General features: G+C 37.7%; 1 protein-coding gene across 7 annotated transcripts in view; it reads left to right on the plus strand.

The window, feature by feature from the left end:
* The first annotated feature begins 523 nt into the window (after positions 1 to 523).
* Positions 524 to 24,018, plus strand: part of PPFIA2 (PTPRF interacting protein alpha 2) — a 290,199-nt gene continuing 266,704 nt past the window's right edge. For 2 of the 7 annotated variants that reach the window (XM_063154958.1, XM_063154960.1), the window contains exons 1-2: positions 590 to 930; positions 8,738 to 8,988. In XM_063154958.1, the coding sequence (XP_063011028.1) occupies positions 8,740 to 8,988 (249 nt within the window). In that variant the 5' untranslated portion in view covers positions 590 to 930; positions 8,738 to 8,739. Of the gene's footprint in view, positions 931 to 8,737; positions 8,989 to 24,018 lie in introns of all 7 variants that reach the window. The other 5 variants (XM_063154956.1, XM_063154954.1, XM_063154955.1 and 2 more) reach the window with 5 other exon arrangements.

Raw genomic sequence — 24,018 nt, forward strand, 5'->3', positions numbered from 1 at the left:
ATAATTACACGCCCGGACTATTGAGATCATGGCAGGTTTTATCCCTGCTTTCTCACGGCCGGATTACCGCAGATGATACGCTTTATTACGCTCTACGGTTAGAAGAGATGTCGTGGCGTTTGCCTGAGCTCCTTGAATTACAGGGTGTAGTAGCGTAGCGCTGCCGTGCCAGTGGCGCTGCCGGTGTCCCCGGGCGACGCGGGGCTGGCAGCGGTGCCCGGGGCGCGGCCACGTGCCGTGGGTGACCCCCGCCCGGGGCTCTCCGGCTCCGCACGGCTCCGTGCACGGTGCCAGCCGGGCAGCGATGTGCCAGCCGGGCAGCGGCGAGCCGCGGGCACAGGATTTCTCTCTGTAAAGCAGAAAGCCGCGTTTGCTTTTTGATCATGCAGGCAGTCGTGCGTGCGTGTGGACTTCTGTCACGCACAGAGGCATAATTAGCCTGGGAGGTATCGAAGAGCCGGGGAAGCCAGATGCCGCTCAGTTAAGTTTAGCAAAAGATAATAAATAAAAGAAAGATGCTTTCGCCCTGCCCCCTCCCCCTGTGATGGTCTGCCTCCAGCTGCAAAGATGCTGTTGCTCGAAAGGGGCTGCTGGAGCTTTAAGAGCTGCTCCCCCCCTCCTCCTCCCGACAATGGTCTGAACCGAGCTCTGCTTCCCAAAGCAAAATTTGTAATATGCCATTTTTCCCATGGATGCTTCTCCTCTTGGCTGCTGACGAAGTGACCGAAGAAAATGTTGAGGTGCCAAGCAGCGAGACTTGCCGGAGGACGGGTGCGGGGGCTTGGGGTTCCTCGGAGCAACGCCTGTGTCACCATTTCTAGGAAGATGGTCCAGGAGTGCTCGGCTGTGTGAGTCCCCGCTCGAAGCCGGTGGAGACTGCGGTTGTTATTGATCAAGTGAAATAGCAGACGCCGAAATAAAAGATACTAGGTACTGAACCTTCTATTTCTGAGTTAGATATTCCTTCCTTAGCCCCGATATCCCCAGGGGATGAGATGCAAATGCAAAATCTAGCTGTCTGCCTCTTGCTGTAGCACTTGTGTGGTATTTAAATGCATTTCTGTAATGGGAGTTGGGGGGTTTCAGACTGAAAAATGTGAAATCAACTTATTTTTTTGCTTGTGGTTAAGGGAGGTAGGAGGTGAGAGGTATGACATAAAGAACAGATACTTGGAATGAGTCCTTTTTCTAAGGTACTGTGCTGACCACCCCTCCTGTGTGGAAGGAGTGCAGGATGCTTCTGTTAAAGGTGATATCATAGTTTAGTGGAGGCTGGCAGGTAAGGAGTTAACTAGGAGGAGGAATATGCATGTAATGCAACTCAGACAATAGGAAGGATTTTCCTTATTGGAATTACACTGTGCTGCCTAAGAGCGATCCTGCTGAGGACATCTGAAGAGACATAATTGCAGTAAGATCTGGTTTTATCAGTCACTATATCTATTTAACGATTTGGAAAAAAATAGCTTGTAAATGCAAAATACCCAGAATGATCCAATGAAATGAGTTTTCAAGCTGATGTCACTGTGGACAGGCTAGAATGTATGGTAGGTAGATTTCTACTTCTTTTTCCTGCAGCAAAATTATAAGTAACTTGAAATGACTCCTTAGCTGTGGTGTGCAAATCAAACACAAGAGCAAACACAAAACAAGCTTTTAAAGCCAGTTATGGAGAGAAAGGTGAGGGACTAAAATTAGATTCACATCTAAGGTGGTGGCCTTCAAGGTGAGCAAAATGAATGCTTGTCTAAGAGCCTTTGTCAGGCAGAAGCCAAGTAGCTTTGTGTCTTCTTATTCTCAGAGCTTCCCAAGTGGAAGAACTCCATCTGGTAAATAATTTCCAGGCTAAATGAGATTGCAGAAGTGTTTGTTACAATATTCACTTGAATAAATAATTCTAAGACTCTTGGACAATTGAGATAACAGAAAATGCCAAATAGGGTGGGGTCCAGTTAGAAGAAGGAAGACAACTTTTTCATTTTCCACCTCTATAGGATACATACCACAGAAATTTCAGGTAGTTTTAGAGAACGTCAGTATTGAGGACATACTTTGACACCTGGTCCATACATGATCATAATCAGAGAGAAGTTAATATAAGAGAGTTGCTATCAATTAATTTGTTAATGGAGTCCCTCCCGAAAAGAAGCTTTATATAACTCTTAACCAAGGATGGCCATATCCTGTGCTCTGTGCTGGAATTTTTGTCCATTCCCCTTGTCTGGATGTTTAAACTGAGCTGCAGAATTCCTAATTTGAGCTAATACAGAGTTCACTCTTGATGGAGACATAATGCAGCTAATGCTATAGATTTGCTATGACATTTTTGCATACAGCCTGAAAAATCTTAATCACAGTGAACCACATTTTTTCTCCCTCTAGTAAGACAGATTACTTTTTGCCAGTTGGATGTTGTGTGTTTAGAGGGGAAACCTGTTCATGATTTCTGGTAATGTAGTAGGCAGTGGTCACATAACATCTGTCATGCTCCCTGGTATCACAAAACAGGCATTTGTGATCTTTATGCCTTTGTTTGGAGGGAGTAAAATGACAGAAGATTGATGGCTTTTCTATGTTAGTGACTTTTTCAGCCATCTGTACTGATACAAACTCATTGAAGTCTATGATAGAATTTCCATGAATTCAGGTTATTTGCTGGGTTTGATAACAAATAACTGGAGAAAACACTGAACTAGGAACCAGTCAACCTGGAAAAGGCTTTGTAGTAGATGGTGCAGTAGATACACGATGGACAAGAAAGATAATGTGTTTTGAGAGCTTCAGTGTCCTGCTTCTCAAGCTGCCATTGGGTATGGCTGTGATGCCTGAGCACACAGGTCCAAAACTACTACTAAATAAGAGTCTAGGTTTTGTTTCGAATTAGAAGAGTTCTAAAGTTATTACATTACCTAAAAGTCTATTTCCAGGGAGTGTTTATGTGCTACATGGATTTCAAGGGAAGCAGGAATTTGCCAGTATTCTGCTCCCCCTTCAGAACCTCTCCTGGGTTTGGGATAGTTGCAGGTGCTACACAAGTTCACTGTATGTTGCAGTCCTTGCAAGTTTTGGATGCTGTGGGGGCACCCTGCCCAAGGGAATTGTAATATCTGCTTTGTGGCTCAGGATGGATCTAAGGAGCAATCATTATATATCAACAGTAAAATGCTGGTGACTTAATGCATCTTTCATTGAGGGATTGCTTTACTTACATTCAGGATACTGGGTAAAGTGATAAACTTTGTACTATACAAGTAGTAAGTTCAGTATCAATGGAGCTTTTATTTTTTCTATTTAAAGAAAGGGAAACACATTTGAAAAGTCTTACTTTTGTTGGCTTAGATCACTCAAGCATAACTTTAGTTGAGTTGTATTACTACAGGGCAAGTCAGCCTTTTTCTGGCAAAGAACACAAGCTTTCCTTCTTTTCTTTTGAATGAAGAGGTATATAGTGCCCATTCAGCTATTAATGTCAGCTCTTTCAGTTGAAGAATATGCCACCTTGTTTATTCCTTTCTCTCCTCTCCTTCCTCTTCTTTGCGATTCTTGCTGCATGGGAAGTGTTGCACAGAGTGATGTACAGGAGAGCCTATTCCGTTATCATGGACTTCTGTGGTCTTGAAAATATGGGACAGAGGTGTTTAATCCACCACTTGCAGTTCTTAACACCCACTGGAAAGAAATTCCAGCTCCCTCAGTGATCATTCCTCGCTGCCTGTGTTCCACTTAACCTGCCTTCAGGTTGGAGTAGATGATCTCCAGAGGTTCCTTGCAACCCTGAGTATTCAGTGATTCTCTCATATGAGAAAGCAAGGTGTCTGTCCACTCCCTAGTGGGTTGCTGTGGTTACCTGGCCTGTACCTCATGTTCTCCTGATGAATAATTGGTCAGTTCAGGTCTTAATTACCTGCTCACCTTCTACTTCCCATTTTCCCCCCAGCTTCTTCTCTGCTGTTTTCTGGGGCAAAAGCCTGCAGTTCTCTGGTGGCACAATGAGCTTGCCAGATGCATGGTTAGGCACCACTGGTGTAACCAAGTAGGATTTGAGGTATCAAGTCTTGGTAAAGAAATCCTTAGTAAAATTCTTCAGTGGGAATTTACTCCGTCTCTGCAAAGGTGCCTCCTTATGGCTGGGTACAGGTACATGAGTTTACTCAATTCAACATCATTCATCATTCCTTTGAAAAGAAGCAAATCTGTGGGTTTGGGTTCTTGGATTTGTTTGGTGGTTGATTTGTTTGGGTCCTATCCCATGGAATTATTCCATGTGAAAAGGACCTTTGGAAATCATCTGTGACAACCCCTTGCTCAGTGCTGGGCCAAGTGCAAAACAAGATGAGTCTGCTCACTGCAGGTTTGGAAAATAAAAGAAAATTCAGTGTTACCTGTAATTTTCAGAAATTTAAGGCAGATATTTATGCACTCCAAATTTTTGTCATTTAGATTTTGTCACATTACCTGAAACTTTTAAGAGAAGTTAGTTTGCAATTTAGAGTTGTGACAATGCAATTCAAGGTTTCTGTTTTAAACTTCAGAGACAGGATTCTGATGCTTCATGTACATTGTTGATTGTCTTTGTTTATTCTCCCTTTTTTGTCGCTGTCAGCTCTAAATTGTTTTTCACTAGCAGGGCTCATCAAATAAATGTAACTGTAATTGCTTTGTGGGAGTTGATAGGAATGTATAGATTAGGGAAAGGGATAGTATGCTGGGATAACAAATATCTCAACATAGGAGCTGGCCAACTGGAGAGATTAAAATATATGCACAGACTCAAAGATGTTTATGCATCTGATTTTTAGTGCATTCAGAGCTGAATGAGAAACTAACAGCCTATTAAGCTGTATAAAACCAATTCAAAAGAGTGGAGGGCTGGGAGTCTTCATTCCAGTCTTTGATCTTTTGGGGTCATTCCTGGGCATATGATTATATTCCATCAATCATATGACAAGCTGATAAGCACAGTTAGAAAACATGGAATATCCAGATGTCAGTTTGGATATGCTTGGTCTACCTAGCAGCTATGGTTTAAAAAATCAAGTTTTCTGAGCCTAGCCAGTTTTTGGAGCAGTAAGAATGGAGAACAAAAAGGAAGCTTAATGGCAGTCCTTTATTAATCTTGTTCAGTTCAATTCTGAGTGGAATTGATATCTACATGTTTAGTAAGAACTGAGTACCTGAGACAAATACCTGCTATGTATGCATGGATCTGTACATATATCATTAAGTCCAGGATACAGCTGTCTTGGGCATATGAAATTTTATTCGTGCATATATAGGGAAAGATATCTGAGTTTTTTCAAAAGTTATGTAAATGCAGAGATCAGCTGCAAAAGTATGTGTGGCATGGTAGTTCTGAAGTGTAATAGAAGTGGCCCTGGAAATAGCCTTATTTTGAGCCTTTTAGAACTGCAGCATTGAATGTAGCTGTGTCTCCCCTATAAATACAACCGAAAAAGGAATATATTTTTTGCAAAAAGAATGGCTTATTCTGGTTAATTTATTAGAGAGATCACTTTCAGTGTTTAATGATTGAAATTCTTCCTGTATAAAATATACTTGAGCTTAACACAGATTTATGGTCTGTGGTAAGTGGGGAAGAGTAGGTAGGTAGAGTGATTCGTTCTAATTTCATTGTATGAAATATTTCAGCTGATTATATTATGAACCCAGACTAAAAATTGTTAGGGTGATGGAGGTTTTTTAATTTAGGTTTAAAATTGAAATTAAATAGAAGGAAAATCAGAAATGGCCCTCTTTCCCTACTGGAACTTTAAAAAATATAATCCAGGTTACTCAAGATATCGCCACATTAGCAATCAGACCAAACTGATCATAGCAGTACTATTTTTATGTTATGTTTTAGCATGAATCCCTCAGCTGTTTCTGTCTGTATGTGTTGTCTTGGTCATCTGTGTCCTTCTGGTATATGCAAACTAAATTCCTTTCAGGGATAACTAAGCTGGGAGCTGACTCTTACCTTTAAATCTCCTGACCCTGTGTGTGAACCACATAAACCTGTGGTTAGCCAAAGGTTGACTAATGCATGCAAACACCATCAGGAAATGTCAAGAACTCTTGTAGCTCGGCAACATATTTCATTTCCTGTATAAAGATCCAAATGCATATGTGACCTTCCATTTGTCCTCAGCTTCCAATCTTATACTACTAGGCTGTGATCAATCTGTTTGCTGACACTCCTCCTCTGTTCCTGTGAAGTCCTTCCTCTGCTTTACCTGCCCTAGCTTTTGTTGCACTCCCTCTTGATAAGTCTTCTTTCCTTTTTTTTTCTTCAAATATTCTCAGTATTTTGATTCCTACCTGCTATCAAGCAGGAAATTTGTAACAGGCATAATAAGGTCCTGGGGAAGTAGCTCTATTCTTCAGCACATGCTTGGGAACAGTGTTGAATGGTGGCTGCCTCAGGACACTGAAAGCATCCCATGTGTTGGCACATATAAGAGTGATAAATGCCAAGAAAGTTTTAAAAAAGGAAAACAAAAATGCTTTTCTAAAGGCAAGAAGACACAAATCATAGTAAATCGAACAGTGTGGCATACTAGGTCTTTCATGAAAGGCTGTAAGAAATTTTTCTTTGGAAGCCCCACAGCAAACCTGCAGTTGCTTGAGATTTTGTTACTTTTTTTGTGGCTTGGTGACCCAGGGGCACTCTGAGAAGCCAGGTTTCCTTCCACGTTATTTGGGGTCCTCATGGACCCCCACAAACAATTTCTGTGAGGTCATGATCCAGGATTCCCTCCCATATCTCCTGCTCCTTGCTCTTACAAGAGTCCAAATGTCCCTTTCTGTCACACCCTCCCAGCCTTTCTATCTGGCTCAGGTTAACAGACTGCTTTGCTGTATTTCTCTTCACTCTCAGGGTGGGGGAGGGAGAGGATGCAAGTGGTTCCAATGGAATAATGACATTGATCTCTGGACTCCCAGAAAGCGATGTACATCACCAGGCTGACTGCGAGAACTGCTGTACCTTTTAAAGATTCTCCTGGGGCTGTGAGCTGTGGGAGAAAACTTCCAAATAGCAACTGCCTACACCAGGAACTGCCCACCCATTCCCTGCCTTCTCTGCGGTTTTAGTCATAGCCCAAGTTTGTTACTTGTGCTGTCAGAACAATGCAGTCCAGGGATTCAAAATAAGAACAATGCATAGCCCCTGCCTTCCCTGAATGCAACAGCTGAGAGGGACAAGATGTGATAATAGTGCCATGAGCATTCATGGATTCCCTTATAACCCCACAACCACTTATATGGCTTCCCACATCCACATAATGACTTGAAGAGATTTCCTATCTAGTGTGAATGCAAGGTGCTGAGACAGCAACAGCTGTCCACACAGAGCTTTCCCTACCTGTTCTCACACACTAACCAGCATTCCCGCAAAATTGTACCACTCTCACTCTGCCACAGCCTGTGTGCAGGGGTAGCAAATGCTGTGCCCTTCACACCAGAAACCATGTGAAGCACATTGGAAGTAATTTCTTGAATGATGAAGCTTCACAGGTGACAATTCCCTAGGACAAGAAGTGTGACCCATGAGATGTTGATGATTGTGAGGCAGAAAGGGTTCAGTGACAATCCAGATTGTTAACTTTGATCTTGGAGAATGAGCATGCAGAGACCATGGTCTCTGGCCACCTGGTGCACACCGAAAAGTTATCATTGAACTGAGCAAGTGGCAGATGGCCTTGGAATTTTTTTAGTTATCCCTTTGTTCACTGTGAACGTGACCGTCCCAAACTGGTCAGCCACAGGTGGGAGCTGAGTGGAGACTGGTGACGGCCCCTTGCTGAGTGCACTGTGCTTACATGATGTTGTGAGAGGTTCCTGGAGGCAAGACAGGCTCCCCTGGCTGGCATCCCACATCCCAAGGTCCCTGGGGACAGTGGACGAAGCAGTCAACATCAGCAAGCTCTCCCAAAGATGCCTAAAGCTCCTCACTGTACATGAAGTGGGGGTTTGACATTTACGTAATTCTGGTTAATTTATTAGATAGATCTAATAAATTTGGAGCTGAAGTATGGGACTAGGTGATGTTATTTGCTCTGCTCAGGACAGATTTCAGAAACAAACAACGGTGATTCTGTTCCTGGTAATTCAATTTGCACAAGATATCATAGGGATATAATTAGCAGAGTTTCTAGTTCTTGACCTCTTACTGAACAAGCTCACTGGAGAATAACTTCCCCTGAGGATGGGAATAACTAGATAGAAAAATAGATTAACCTGGCATTGTTAAGGCAGCATGATACTAGATCAATGGTTAGCCTGAGCTGTACAATTGCCTAGAGGAAGACAAAATCTGGCAATTAGTGGCAGCTATTGACATCAATACCAACAATTCAACAATGAAATTAGGTAAGAGAAGGGAGAAAAGCCACAATAAGGGAGTCTACATTTGCAGAGGAAATATTTTCTGTTATTTTAAGAGAGTATTATTTCCAAAACTATTAATTTGAATATTCTGTAACCCTCCATCTCCTTCCAGTCAGTCTTCCTTAGTTTTGGGAAGCACATTCAAAGTCTTTGCTCTATGGAATTAGTCACTGTATTTAATCCCTCTCTATTGATCAACTGATTAACATTGCATGCAAGTTTAAAAGTGGGAACAATGCAATAATCTACTAACTGTGTCCATGTACAGAGTTTATTATTCCTCTTATGAAACATCCTCAAATGTTTTCGCTACTGAAGAGCTGTTCCTTGATTTGTGTTTGCTTTAAAGAAATGATGTGTGAAGTGATGCCAACGATAAACGAGGACACCCCGATGAGTCAACGGGGGTCCCAAAGCAGTGGCTCGGACTCGGATTCTCATTTTGAGCAGCTGATGGTGAACATGCTGGATGAAAGGGACCGTCTCCTGGATACCCTTCGGGAGACACAGGAAAGCTTGTCACTTGCACAGCAACGCCTACAGGATGTCATCTACGACAGAGATTCCCTCCAGCGACAGCTGAACTCAGCACTGCCTCAGGTATGTTGTTAACAAAGATTCTTCTTTTTTTTTGTTTAGGTTCACTAATTTTTGAGTTAACACCAATTACTTTAACCCTAATCAGTATGCATTCCTTGAGGTCCAAATTTTGCTCCCACTGATGTCAGCTGCAGAACTCCTATTGAATTAATAGAACCTGGTTTGACCTCTATGGGACCTTTTTTCATATTTAAGACTAGGAGTAATGCCGTTGACTTGAAGGAGAGCAAGATGAAGGCCTGTAGCTACTGGTTCTTTTGGCTGTTGCTCTAGCATTTACAACAGGTGAGGGATCATTTAAATAAAAGATCTAGAGGTAGAAATAAAGAAAGAAGAATGAGAATGTTTTCTAGAGACTTCTAATAAACAATAAAACTAACTAATGTAGTTAAATAAGGTATGACACAACCCCCAAAAAATAACTGATACCTTAATATTTTAATTCAATTAAGTTTAAATATTTATATAAATCTCACTATCTGAAGTTACCCTAGTCTTTTTTAGGAACTTCAAAACTGAATTACTTCAGTTAAAATACTATGATACATGTCAATAATATGTGTCAATATAATTGTTTTTAATATACTGGAATTAAAAGCAAAGAAAGATTTTACTTCAGTCTGCGTATGTGGCCAGAGGTTGGAAAGATACCATGATTCAAAATTCAGATTTACTCCATGTTTTTTGCTTTGTGTCTCTGAGCTGTCATGTATTAGAGAATGTGACCATTAGGGCCTAGGGAGGAATTAGGGAAGTGTGTGGTTGGAATAAAGAGGCAATAAGTAAAAAAAAATTTAAGGGTAGAAGAGGAAAGTGGCACCCTCTGGAATAGGGAAAAGCCCAATATTCAAGGGCTAACCTCAGTAGGTTTTTGAAATATCTTGGGATAGGACAAAATGAGAGAGAGAGAGAGAGAGAGAGACAGAGAGACAGAGAGAGAGAGGGAGAGAGAGACAGAGAGAGACAGAGAAAGAGAGAAAGAGAGATAGAGAAAGAGCTCCAGACAATGAGAATGCCTGCAGCTGTTTTGGGACAAACAAAAAGGCGTAGCAATGATCTTGATAAACTGTAAAATCAAGGTTGATAAACTGTAAAATCAAGGTTTTTTTTTTTTTTTCTTTTTTTCTCTTTATTTGTGGGAAGTTGAGCTTCTTTTTACAGGTATCTCTACATAGAAGAGTAGAAAAGAGTAAGTGAAAGGCAGCATAAATCCTTTATTCAAAGATTTACTGCTGGAAATCCAAAGAAGAGAGGACACTCAGCATCTGTTAAGCCCCTTTCAGTGTGCTGATGCACTCTCCACTGAGCCCATAGTGAGGTATTTTTGTTGAGCACTAGCAGGTGTCTAAGCCCTAACAAGTCTTGCATATACAGAACGCCTGCTAAAATACTGGAGACTAGCTAAGGAAAATAATATTCAGTATAAATGCCATAAATGCCAGAGCCTAAAAGAAATGAATTCTAAGGAAATGGATCATGATAGTATTTTATTCTTTATTTCTTCTAGTAAGAAATAAAGATTAAAATTATATTTTGTTACATAGTTTTGAATGATAGCTATACATCTGCTAAAAGCAATAGATTTGTCAGGTGAATGCTTTGGTCTACCATGTACCATTAGGAATGTGTTTCAGGTAGCATTCCTCCTTATATCTAAGAGAGATGTAGGTTTCCCATATGAGAAACTGTGTAACACACTGGTTACACCTTAAAGCAGAATCAGGTTTTAAGTCCATCAAATATGTTATCTAGATCTTCATGTAATAACTAAATTCTTATAAGTACAGAACACTGGCTTAGTAATATACATTTGAGTAATAGAGTCTTTCAAGGATGTAATTTTCATATCACTGCCATACTATTTAGTTTCAGTTCTGGACTTGAGATATTCTATATAGTACTTTCACAGTTTTTTGGTTTCTGGTTTTATGAATGGCAAACTTGCCTTGCTAACTTCCTGTTGTAGCCTTCTAACATTACCTAGGACTTATTACCTAGTGGAGAGGAAGAATTCTCTCTTTACTCAGTTTAGGGGAGAATATATAAATATATGATATCTATGTGATAATTATCATGTAGTTGTGGCATCTAATGAGTCTTGCTTTATCAGAATTTATTCTTTTAGTTCTTGATCCCTCAAGTGGTTTTCAAAATTCAATTATTTCTTAGTATTTACATTGTGCTTTATGAGTAGAAACTGTGTATTGACACAGTTATATTCCAAAGCATTTTTGTTAGGACACTGTTTTTGCTTATTGTTAAGTGTTTACAGTGAAAAATATGTTCTAGAAAAATCATTACACTTGTAATAAATAGAACCTGCACAAAAAGAGCTTGCATGAAAACTCAGCCATTGAAAAATCTTGTCTGATGGGAAATAGGAAATCATAAATAACATTAAATAGGAAGCTTGTGTTATTAGTTAATGCTGTTACAGCTGTTAGGGCTGCAGTCAATGACTGTAAATGTCTTTAAGTTTTTATACTGGTCTGCACTGCAACAGAACAATGTACAATTAACCATGTCTTTCAAATCTGAGTTACAGAAATATAGTTGTCATGCTAAGTGCTACCATTGAAATAAATTTTATTTCCATTAGATTGGCAGTTTAAACTTTATGAACGTCTGTCTGTAACTGAACAGCTATGTTTGAGGGAGGAGGGAAAAAGTGAGCAGAAAATTACAGATCAGCTAGTCTAAATAAAATAACAGGGAAGACTTTAATCTTGTTTTGGAGGAAAATCTAATGATATGTCAAAAAGCTAACTTAAAAATATAACAATGGTTTATCAAAATTATCTTTATACAAAGTAACTCAACATGACTCTTTGGTACCAGACTTTTTAGATTGGGGAACTACAGAATCCCTAAAATTACATCTTTTGAAGTCAACTCATTTAAATTACTGATAGATGGGAGGTGTGTAAGGAAAAGCAATATAATAATTAATAAGGTCAGTAATAAAGGAGAGAGAGAAAAAATTTTCATTTACAGTAGACTGACAGGATAAAAGGAGAGTAGTAGTAGTTAATTTATTTTGAAGCTTTTATTTACTTGAGCATAAGAAGAAGCATGCTAGTGGAAATTTCAGATGACACAAAATTGAGTTGAATTTTGAACTAAGGGAGTATTATAATACACAAGAACAAGAGTAACAGAGGTGGGATGGCGGTGCGTGGTAAAAGGGTGAATATCTTATATCTAGCAGGTAATAAAAAAAATCATTACCTTTTAGGTAGCTGTAGTAAAGAGGGATAATATATGGTTTACAATGGTGATAGGCAGCCAGTGGGAGGTTAAAAATGGAAAGCATCGTTTTGAAATGTGTTATGTAAGACACTTGTGTTGGAAGTAGGTAAATATTAATGCATTTAGACCAAGGGGTGGTTTGGACCTTATTTATCTGAGTTTTGGCTCAGTAGTGATTGAGAGTCGACCTCAAATTGAAAGAGATTGAGAAAAACATTGCTAGAGGAAAGAGTAAGTAACATTTTCTGTCTGAAAAGACTAATTGAAGATTTCTTATTTCTGGGGGAAACTGACTTGAGAGGGACTACGAGTGATTTCATAGATTTTCTTGGAGAGACAGGAAGATGGAATGAACAGGTAAAGATGAAAAATATTTTAAGCCAAAAATAATGTTGATGAAGGAATAAATGATTATAGGGTACCATGAATAAAGATAGATCATTCATCAAAAAAAGGTCTTGCATTATGAAGGAACGGCATCTTTCTTAGACCAAGACACAGTGAAAACCCATAACTGGTATAAAAGAAGCTGGTATAAAAGATATTGTATGTCAAAATACCTTTGCTTAACATGTGAACCGGACCTAAAACACCTCTTCAGATTCTTTATTTCAGATTTTATTCTGGAGATACTTGGAATCTAGTTCACAAGTGATCTTGTTTATTCTTCTCAAAGCTGCCTATTGATAGTGGAATCTTCTAAGTAAAGTGTGTCTGGGTCTGCACTGCATGATCCCCAACAACAGGAATTTATTGCATTTAGGTCACGACTCTTAAATCCAGAAAAAAAAAAAAAGCTAAATACAATGAAATACGCTGTAATGAGGAAGCATACAATCTAAATACTTAATATTGTGTTTTTGTTTTATTGGAGTAAAATAAGGTCTTTTACTGCAGCATAAGAAAGTGTTCTACTAAAAAGGTTAGGAACTCTAACTCTGTTTTTGAGTGCTAAAAAGAGGAAAATGTTTAGTTACAACTTTCTCAAGTAAATTTAACCATAATCTTCTCTAGGCTAAGTAGTCTAGAAAATATCACCTTGATTAGTTACCTTGTAAACAAACTGGAAAAATAAGCATATGTCATTGTAAGACTTTGAATGACTTCTCTTATGATAGAATCCTAAGATTCGTAATTGTATTCTGGTAAACAGTACTGAATGAGTGTTGGTCTTTGGTTACTTTATTGCTGCTTTTAGCCTTTCAAGAATAAGTTTCAAGGTATGAAAGGTATTAATTTATATGAAGATGTTAATAACTTGCCACTCTCTAGTCAAGTTTATTTTGTTCATTAATAATATACTTGCTCAGTGATTTACTTAGAAATTATTATTCACAGAATAGTTGAGGTAGGGAAGGACCTCAGGAGGTCACCTTGTCTAGCTTTTCTGTTGCAGCAGGGTTACTAAGAACAGGCTGCCCAGGACTGTGTCCAGATGGCTTTTAAATATCTCTGAAGGTAGACTCCACAGCCTCTCTGGGCAACCTGTGCCGGTGCTCAGTCACCCTTACTGTAAAACGTAAAAAAGGTTTCCTGATGTTCAAGAGGAACCTTCTGCCTTTCCATTTGTGTTCATTTCTCTTCAATATTACATTACCAGAAAGTCCTGATTTTACTGATCCTTTATGGTAGCAGATTTTATTTTTTAGTGGCTGTAAGTCTTTTCATGTATTGATTATCAGAATCTGCCCGTATGATACATCTTTTTTAGTACTATTGGCTGTCAACTCATTGTTTTCCATATGCCTTAGCACAGTCTAAGGAGGATCTGCCCCATGGTCTTGCTGGTCACTGAGGTGAAACTGACTGGCTTTCAGTTGCCTACATCTTCCTTTTTACCCTTCTTAAAAATTAGGGTTACCTTTCTCCTTTTCCAGTCAGTGGAAACTTCACAGGGCTGACACGACTTCTCAAATATGATGGATAATGGCTTAGACGCTTCATCAGTTCCCTCAGGACATGTGGATGCATCTCATCAGCTGCTATGGACTTGCACTCCCTGTACATAATCTCAAACTTGCTCTCCAGTGGGTGGTTCTGCATTCTCCCAGTCCATGCCTTTGCTTTCTGCAAGTCGGGGTGCTGTGGCTGGAGCACAGTGTGTAGTTTGCATGGCTTTAAACAGCTTAACTTATATGAGTTGAATTCTTCTATGCATGGGTATAAAACCTCCTGTCTTTAAAATAGACCTCTTAAAACTAAAGCAGTCTAGATATGCTATTCTTTGGTAGAGATCATTGAATAATTTATACTGAAAGAGACCATTGGAAGTCTATTTTCTTTCTTTTTTTAAACTTTTTTTGTTTATTTCCAGCAAGTCTGAGTATGTTGTGATTTGAGTGAATCTCTCTGGTGGAGATCTAAACACCTAGTTCAAGTTGAGTTTCAATTCTTTTGAATGCTGCAAAAATATTTTTTTTTCTCTGCAATAGATATTATTGTCAGCACTGTTTGCAAATCTTACTGGATATTGATGGTAGGATTGTTTGGAGTGTGGAACTCCAATACTAAAAGGAATCTTTTTTATGTCCTCTGGTACCCCATAGATTTCAACTAAATTGTAATTGTTAGCTACAATAATTCAGTAATAAAATCAGTTATAGAAATATAGTTGTAATCATTAAGGTTTTATTTGATCTAATAAGATACCACTCATTTAGAAATGCTTACTGGAGGCATGATAGAAGGGAAAATCCAAAGAGGGAAATGTAATGACCTTGTTTTATTGAACCAGTTTATGTAATTTGATCAATGTTAGCCTTTAATAGAATTGTGATTAGAGAATTTTGTTGATAGACTTGCATTTTCTAACAATGCAGTGAGCAATGAGTTTTTTACTGCCAGAGACAAGAAAGGTATAGGGAGACAACAGGAAATCAGTAGGGCCTTATTCTGAGGTTGTGTTTTCTGTTTTAGGTGTGTGTGCGTATAGTACATGGGTACAAAATACTGGCATTGCACAGACACATGTATAGATACAAAAATAAAATAGCCTGACAGAAATAAAGACACAGATTTAAACAGAATTAATTAAAATAGACTGTTTATTTAGGATTGGGCATTTGCTGTTTGGGTGAAAATAATAGCTTGACCCACAGTATTGTTCTCAAAACAGCTTTTGTTTCTATGATGAAGATGGAATGATGGGGTTTTTTCACTCTTTATTTCTTTCTGGCTGTGCTGAAGAACATAGAGTACCGATGGCATCCTGTATATTTGAATGAATAATCAGTACTTTTTCTGAGGTTCTAAAAACATCCTCTTGTGTGAAGGACTTCTGTAAGTTCTCCATATTTTTTTTTTTAAATCTTGCAAAAGTATGCATTTTTCTCAAATTTCCAGGGAAAAACTTAAGAAAAATTCCAAGCAGTGAAATGGAGATCTGAGTGAAATGTGTCTGAGGGGAAAGTTCCAAGTTTTCTGTTTCAAAAATCTAGTGATATGCTCTGTATTCATGTGTAAAAACTAAAGCTTGAGCCAGTGCTTGTATCTATCTCTGAATTTCCTGTGTTTTATAGTTTTGCTGGCTACTAAATAGAAACATGTTAATTTTCAGGTGTTCTGAATCCATGCTGTTCCCACAAAAATCAGTGCAAGTAGCAAGTGTTTGTGACTGCCAAAATCAGTTTAGATTTCTAGATAACAGAAATATTTTCTTAAACAAATTGGAATGATGCTTTTTTGCTAATTATTTTAACTGTTTGTCTCAAGATGTTAACATTGGGGGAAGCATATTGAGATGTATGCAAAAAATCAGATACTAACCATAACTATTAGTTCTAGTAGAGTAAATATGGAAATACATGTTTTTACAGGATTTACATGTAGAGGGGAGACAGAGCATCTGGAAATCAAAGAAAACTTGGCATTATAAAGTTGCAATAGTTTAAGTGCAACACAATGCTGAAGTATTAGTTGTGTCCAACCTAAAAAATGCTTAGGAAAAATTTAAGGTTTTTCTTCCTTGGTAACAGAACATGTAACATAACAGCACATGGCAGTTCTTTTTTCCACATAAAATTGAATGAAAGTTGTTCTCATAGTGTTAAATACCAATTTTATTCTATTGGATGACTCCTAACTAATGTTATATGATAAAACACAGATTGAGATATCTGTGATGTAGGTAAGACACTGCTTTAGCTGGGTCCTCTCTGGACTATGTATCTTTTTTTTTTTTTTTTTTCTAAACCACCATCATATTGCAAACAGCGCTGTAGGGGGATATAAGGGAATATAAGAAAATAAAGATAGAAAGTAATCTTACCCTGAAGGACTTGCAGCTGGGCCAATTATCAAAGATTAGGAGCAGGCCTGACTTTTAACAGGCCACAGCTGTAAGCAATGAGAAGAAGAGTGCTACAAAAGAGTGGGGCTGGTTGAGAAGGGACCTGGAGTCAGTTGGCTGCTTTGTGAAGAAGAAGAAAAAGTCAGTGCTCAGAGGAAATGCTCATGAGAAAACACCAAGAAGGTAGGAAGCTTTTGTGCTAAGGAGGCAGCAGTGTGGAACCCCTGCAATCAGATGACAACAGAGAGCACAGTTAAATGTATAATTATACTTACAAAAAACAACTTGAATTCTTTTCAAGTATGAGTTTATTTCCTTGCTGTTGTGAAGTTCTGTGTATACAGTAACATATCACAAATAATTATAAGCAGGAGATTTTATCTTAAAAGCTTTGGGCTTCTTAATAAATACTTGATGACGGAAGAAGACTGATATGGCAATCCAGCGAGGAATAAAATGGGATATGTGGAAAAAAGACAGAAACTTAAATATTTAGAGGAGGAAGAACATGTGCTGAATGCCTGAAGCCATCAGCAAGACTGTGTACTCCTGTTTCACTCTGTATCTGCTTCATAAACATTGATATCAATTATATTAGCTTGAGCCAGGTACATCAACTGCTACATTAACTATTGATGGCTCATTATCTGAAGGTTTAGAAAGACATACAAATGAATATGAGGAAAAAATATAATGGTTCTGGTCAACAGAATAGACACGGATGATTATCTAAGTCTCCATATATTAAACTGTTGCCATTAAAATTATAGACACTGTAGTTTTACTAACAGCCATAGTCATGGGTTTTTTCCCCTAGATTTAATAACAGCTTTAGTCATGCCTCTCAGTGTTTAAGAAGCATTTGGACAGTAGTTTCAACAATGTGATTTAACTTTGTCAGCCCTGAAGTGGTTAGGCATTAGAACTAGATGATTATTGTAGGTCCCTTCTAAGTGAACTATTCTGTGCTGTTATGCAGTGAAGAAAAGCTGGAAAAAAATAGTGCAATTTTATAAAGCTTAAATGTGATAGTTTACTTTCTGCTTATGTCCTTCAAAGTGGATGGTAGAGGCTGACACATCATCCAAGAACACTGTGAAAACATATTCCCTTCTTTTTAAGTTCTCTATTAAAAGCAAAGGAAATGCAGACTATTTAAGAATCAGCTTTTAGAAGTGTATTATTCAGGCTCTCTTTATCTTAATGAATAATTTCCCATAATGTATATTCACTCAAAACCACAAAATTATGTTAGGGGCATGTTTTTTATTTTAAAAGTAGGGATAATTTATTTCTTATTGAAGTGTGTGGAGTTTTCACATTGACTCTGAAGAAATAGGTTTATTTTTATTGATGAATATGTATTTTTCATATGATCCCCAGGAATCTGAACTTCTACATATAGAAGTTAAGGGCCAGTAACTTTATTTAGTGTAATGTAACATTTCTGTAGTCTACTCAAGAATCTGCTCCAAGTAATCATTTGCTGAGTATATCTTCTTATCCTTTAAGATTTTTTCCTATTTAGGATCAGATTATAGGCCTTTTTCTTTTAATTATTGTTGGTGAACTGCTTTCTTTACCATGTACGAGTTCTAAAAAAATCCCCATTATACTATGACAGTTGATTTGCTATGACAATCAGTCATCTGTTACAACAGAAAATATTAAATAAATCTTAGAGACTTACAGTAAAGTTTTTTGTTGTAGGTTGGTTTATTTGAAATTATGAAGTAACCAAAAATTACAGATTTGGTTTTTTCTTGCATTGGATTTTTTTTTTAATGATACTCTAAGCAGAAGGGAGCACAGGGATAAGTAAAGGGAAGGAGCAATCAGAAATTGTAATGCACAAATAGATAAACCATACTTCTGTATCAAAGGGACAGAAATCTCTAAGCAGGGGTAGAGCCAAAGTCATTCTGCACAGGAAGTAAAGCCCTAGGCCAGAGGGCTAGGACAGTCAGTGTGGAGGGTTTCCCACTTATTTCAATCAATGATAGAGCTAGTCTTTAAAGAGCAAGTTGAGCAAGGGGACAGAAGGAGATCTGGGAATGCTGGTGACAGTGGCTGAACATGAGCCAGCTGTGCCCAGGTGGCCGAGAAGGCCAATGGCATCCTGGCCTGGATCAGCAATAGTGTGGCCAGCAGGAGCAGGGCAGGGATTGTGTCCCTGCACTTGGCACTGGTGAGGCCACACCTTGAGTCCTGTGTCTGGTTCTGGGCCCTTCACTGCAAGAAGGACGTTGAGGTGCTGGAGAATGCCCAGAGAAGGGCAACAAGGCTGGGGAAGGGTCTGGAGCACAAGTCCTGTGAGGAGTGGCTGAGGGAGCTGGGGTTGTTTAGCCTGGAGGAGAGGAACCTTAGGGGAGGCTTAATTGCTCTGCACAAGGCCTGAAAGGAGGCTGTGGCCAGGTGGGGGTTGGACTCTTCTCCCAGGCAACAGGGACTGGACAAAAGGAAACGGCCTTAATCTGAGATGGGGGAGGTGCAGGTTGGAGATCAGGAGGAATTTCCTCACTCAAAGGTGATTAGACATTGGGATGGTGTGCCCAGGAAGGTTGTGGAGTCACTGTCCCTGAAGATGTTTAAGAAGAGACTGGACCTGACACTGTGCCATGGTCTAGTTGACAAGGTGATGTTTGGTCAGAAGTTGGATTTGATGATCTCAGCAGTCTTTTCCAACCTAATTGATTCTGTGATCAAAAGTGCTTCTGGACGTTCTCACTAGCAAAGTAAGACTCATGAGAGTATCTGAAGTGCAAAATTCTGATCTTTGTATTTTTTCCTGTCATAATGACAAATACATTGAACACTGAGACAATTACTACATTAAAAAAAAGAAATAAAAAAACAGATTTTTCATCTCCTGGAGGAAAAACAAACCACTTTCTTTAGCACTATGAGTTCAAGTGGTGTTTGGGGCAATGTGTTTTGGAGATAGACACTAAACCTGGGGATTATACACTAAATTCGTATTTTTCTACTTCCTCTGCTTAATAACATCAGGCTGACATTGGAAATAATGAATATCCAAAACATTAAGATATGCTGAACACATTTGAAGTGTTTTCTTTTCTCAAAGGTCAAGGATTAATATTATCACATTTAATTGGTGAATAAGCCCTTTGTTGTATATCTTTGGTCAAAGCATGTAAAGACAATACCTCTGAATTTGTGAAGACTAAGTTCATGAATAATGGCCCCCATTAAATTAATTCTTCATTAGCAGTAAAAGCTTGATATTATAAATATTCCAAAAAAGAGTAGGGTATTTTAAGGTAGAGAATTTCTTCTTCAGTAATTGATACACATTCATATCAGATTCAGATGCTCTGCTGTAATTTGATTTGCTCTTTGTATCTGCTATAAACTAGCGTAAACTTTGTCAGCCAAAACACATTTAACATTCTAACCCTGTATATGTGAAGAATAAATCAACTGACTGTTCCCATTTTTTTATTCTGTTTATTGAATGTTCAGCTACCTTCAGTAGCTCACTTTCCTTTCCATGTAACTCTACTTAGGCTCTTAAGCTGTAATACAAATTTAAAAGTCTAGTGTATTAAGAAAGAAATATGTATTTATTGTTCTGTAGTTCTCATGATTTTCAGGGTGATCTACTACTAATTCTTGCCACAACTGTGGCATGCTGTTATGAGCATACAGTCAACAATCTAATAGTAACTCACATATGTTGCATGTATTCCCTACAGAAGCTTAATATTTGGATTGTATGGACAGATCTGAGGAGGTATTGTTTACTGAAAATTGTAACTTCAAAAAAATGCTTTCAAGAAGCAGCAGAGTTTTTCACAAATTGACTGACTGTGCCTTTATAAATTCTCAGATTAAGTCTTCAGAAATAATACTCTGCATGGACAATATTTTCGTGCAAAACAGAAACCTCTGCTTACTTTCTAAGTATCAGTGAAGATTACATGGGAATCTTACATTTTAAGTATGAAAATTGATAACGACTTTCAAACTAAATGGTTACACAAGATCTCAACCTAAATCAGACTTGGAAAAATGTGTACATTTGACATAAAATTTCTGATTCCACTATTTCAGCTGGGTGCAATTCTTCTTAATATAGTCATGCTTGAATCTGAACCATACACTGATAGTTATTTTCTGGTTTTATGTGTCCATAATAATTTGGTTTCTTACTTCCATATTACAATGCTATGACAGCAAGCATTACAAGAAGATCAGTTTCAATTTAAGGTAATAAAAAAATCAGTGTTCTGATTTATGTTTGAAGATACAGAAAAAAGAAATTCTTTATTGCTGGTCATTATTTGTATTCTCAAACCTTATAGAGATAAGTACTTTCTGGTTTATTCTGTCCAGGGCAAAAGTGATTCTATCTCCTAGAATACTAGCAGACAGATATGAAATGTTTGAAATGCTGCTTGTCCTAATCCAGTACTGCATTTTTGAGTCCTAGACTATGACATCTCTTTGCTTTTCAAAGTAACCTTGCTACCTAATTGGCATGGTGTTAATGATGTGCTAGGACACCCTTTAAAATAGTCACAAAAGTGTTTCTTCTACTCATAGTTTAGAAAAAAAGAGAACTAAAACCATCTGTAAGTGTAAAATCTATTTTAAAGATGACATCCAGATGAGAATAAAATCTTTCTTTCTTGCTGGTTGTTTAAATAAACAAAAAGTATTCATACGGTGCTGAACTGAATGTAAAGCAGAAATTTTCTAGGCCTATGCATTACAAACTGGTACATCTTTGCAATTTCTCATTTGAATTTCCAGAGATGGGAGAATGACCTCAGGCATAACATATAGGCAAGTGTTTCCAAGTTCATAACCCCATAAATTGGTTTCCAGAGTGTACGCGTACCAGCTGCTCGCAAAGAATTATTAAAGCAAGGGCTTAATAACAGGAGGTAGGAAAGGACAAGGCCTATACTGATCTCCAGAATGCTTTCTCAGGTTTCTGTCATTTGCAGCTGAGGGCAAGTTTTAAACTTCAGTTTATATGCTAATCCTAAAATAGAAGTGTTTGTGTTCCAAAACTGATTAAGTCACTTTTGAGCCTCTTCAGCATACTTTGGTCTTTTGGGTTTTTTAAAAATTTATCACTTAGGACATAACCAGCTGACATCCTTACCTCCTATACCATCCTTACAATGGCATAACACATATGAAAAACCAGCCACAAGAAAAAAAGGATTTAGATATTTGTGTACCAGTCTTGTATGTGAATGACTTGTTTGAATGCAAGAAATGAAATAAATGTAAGAAAACATATATTAATATAATTACAAGCTGCTGATACAGATGCACTTAAAAATCTGAAAAGAGATGTGGCAGCATTCAGTATTAAGTTACATTTAGTGGACTTAGAAATTCAAGTAAGGAGGAAGAATTAAAAGATGATGATATTAATGAATGAAAAATGCTTTTGGGGTTCTGTTAACAGCCCTGCTTCTGAGAGGAGTAAGAGCGCATTGTAGATTGTCCTTGAAAAATTCTTGTGTCACTTTTGCACAGAACCTATCCTTGAGTAAGAAAGTAAGCTGCCTACCTTGTCTTTTTCCGTGAGTCACTTGTGACTCATGATTGTTGTACATTGTCCTCCAGAAATGAGTTGTTTTGTGTGTTTTGTGTGTGTGTAAAGTGTGCTGTGTATGAAGAACTGTGACATCAGTCAAAGACACAGTAGCTGTTATGAGAACATTCTCATGGAAAGTTATACATTAGGAGAATTTTAAATGGTTTGTGACATCATCTGTTTTGAAAAGGATAATGCTCTACATGCTGAAGTAATACATTTTGTTTTCTGACAGGGTGGTAATTTTGTAATGTAGTAATACAAGCTATATATTTTGTGTTTGTCATAGTATCCCTCAGGATCCTTGTTTTAATTTTTATTAATAAAATCTGTATTTGTCTCTATTGGAGACTTGAGGTTCTTTTCCTGTGTCAGACCTTTTTCCCAAAAAAACTTGCAGCTTGTGCCTTCTGAAAGGAGTTTATTTTTCATAACATACACACTGGTTGGGAAGAGTTTTAATCCCTTTTAAGAATGAGTTTACAAGGAACATAGGTAAAGCACTAATGGCCGAGCATGCCCAGTTTTGGATGAACTGCCATTACTGGAGGAGTTCTTGTGGTAATAACAAATCTTCTGATAACCAAGAATTTCTATTAAAATTCAAGTGCTTCTCCAGAAAATCTTCTATTGATTTTTATTTTTTAAAAAATACAGAATTAATGTAATTGCATAATCAAGCTGTGAAATGTTCATGGTTATCTAAAACATTTTTTTTAAATCATACATTGCATTTTCCATGAAAGAGAAGCTCTTTAAAATATTTTCAGTTTTTCATGGCAGTTTTAGAGGAATACTTTGGAAACATTCAATACAAATGCACCTTTGAAAAAAATTTTTAAAAAACATAAAATTCAGCATCAGCCTCATCAGAGGATTCATTTTGTGAAGAAAGAAATAATTATCTAAAGTCTACTTTTTTGACAGCCAGACCTATTTTTAGAGCTTGTCATGCCTAGGTTATTGTTTTTAAGGAAAAAAAAAACTAGAAAAATTAAAGACATTTCTTTACACACTGAAACATTTTTAACATCTCAATGAAATGCTTAAAGTTTTCCTTTATAAGTCGTCTTCTGCGTTGATTCTACCTATTAAAAAAGAAAAAAAAATCACCTTCAGATAGAATAAAACATTACAGCTGAAATAAAAAAAAAGTTTTGGGTTTTTTCTGGTTTTTTGTTGTCAAAGGAATCAGAAAAAAAATTGCTCTGTAGCGTAGAAGGTAAAAACAATCTATTAAAAATTAAAACAGTTAATTGCTAAACACTCAGAACAGCAAAATCGGTGTGACTATGGTTTGTTACTTTTGTCTATTTCACTGACTTCTTCCTTATGTAAATGTGGTGATATAGAAAGAGGAGCAGCTAGGACTCTGGCTAGCCATTCATACTCCACTTTTGGTAATGATTACTTCAGGACAATGTCCACATACATGGGTTTTTTGTCTTTTTTTATGAGATATAAAATTTTACACCTACATGAAATACTGATGAATTTTATATGTGCCCATTTCTCCTCTGTTTTAATAAAAGGACACATGGCCATTATTCTGCCTTCCAGAACCTTCTAGTTCCAGCTTTCTGTTTCTCTCTGTTCATAGCTTGAGAGAAAAAAAGATGAGAAAATCCTGTGGTGTGGCTTGATCTCATTAATTCTTTATTTAAAGGCAAAGTATTTAGTAAAAATGAGCCCATGCTTCTATTTAATTAGTTCTTGTTCTGTAGTTTAAAATCGAATGTTTCCTCTTTTTAAAATAAAGTTAGCTCAGCCTATATGCCCACATAAATTGCCAATATTTAGATACTTTGCACCTGATTTATGTAGGAAACTTCCAGTGAAATATTTAGGGAGCTTTCTGTGCTCACTCTCATCTAAGCAGCTTGGTCTCCTAACCCCTTGTCTCCAAAAGTAATTA

This window comes from Melospiza melodia, chromosome 4 (genome assembly GCF_035770615.1).
Source record: "Melospiza melodia melodia isolate bMelMel2 chromosome 4, bMelMel2.pri, whole genome shotgun sequence".
Lineage (NCBI taxonomy): Eukaryota > Metazoa > Chordata > Aves > Passeriformes > Passerellidae > Melospiza > Melospiza melodia.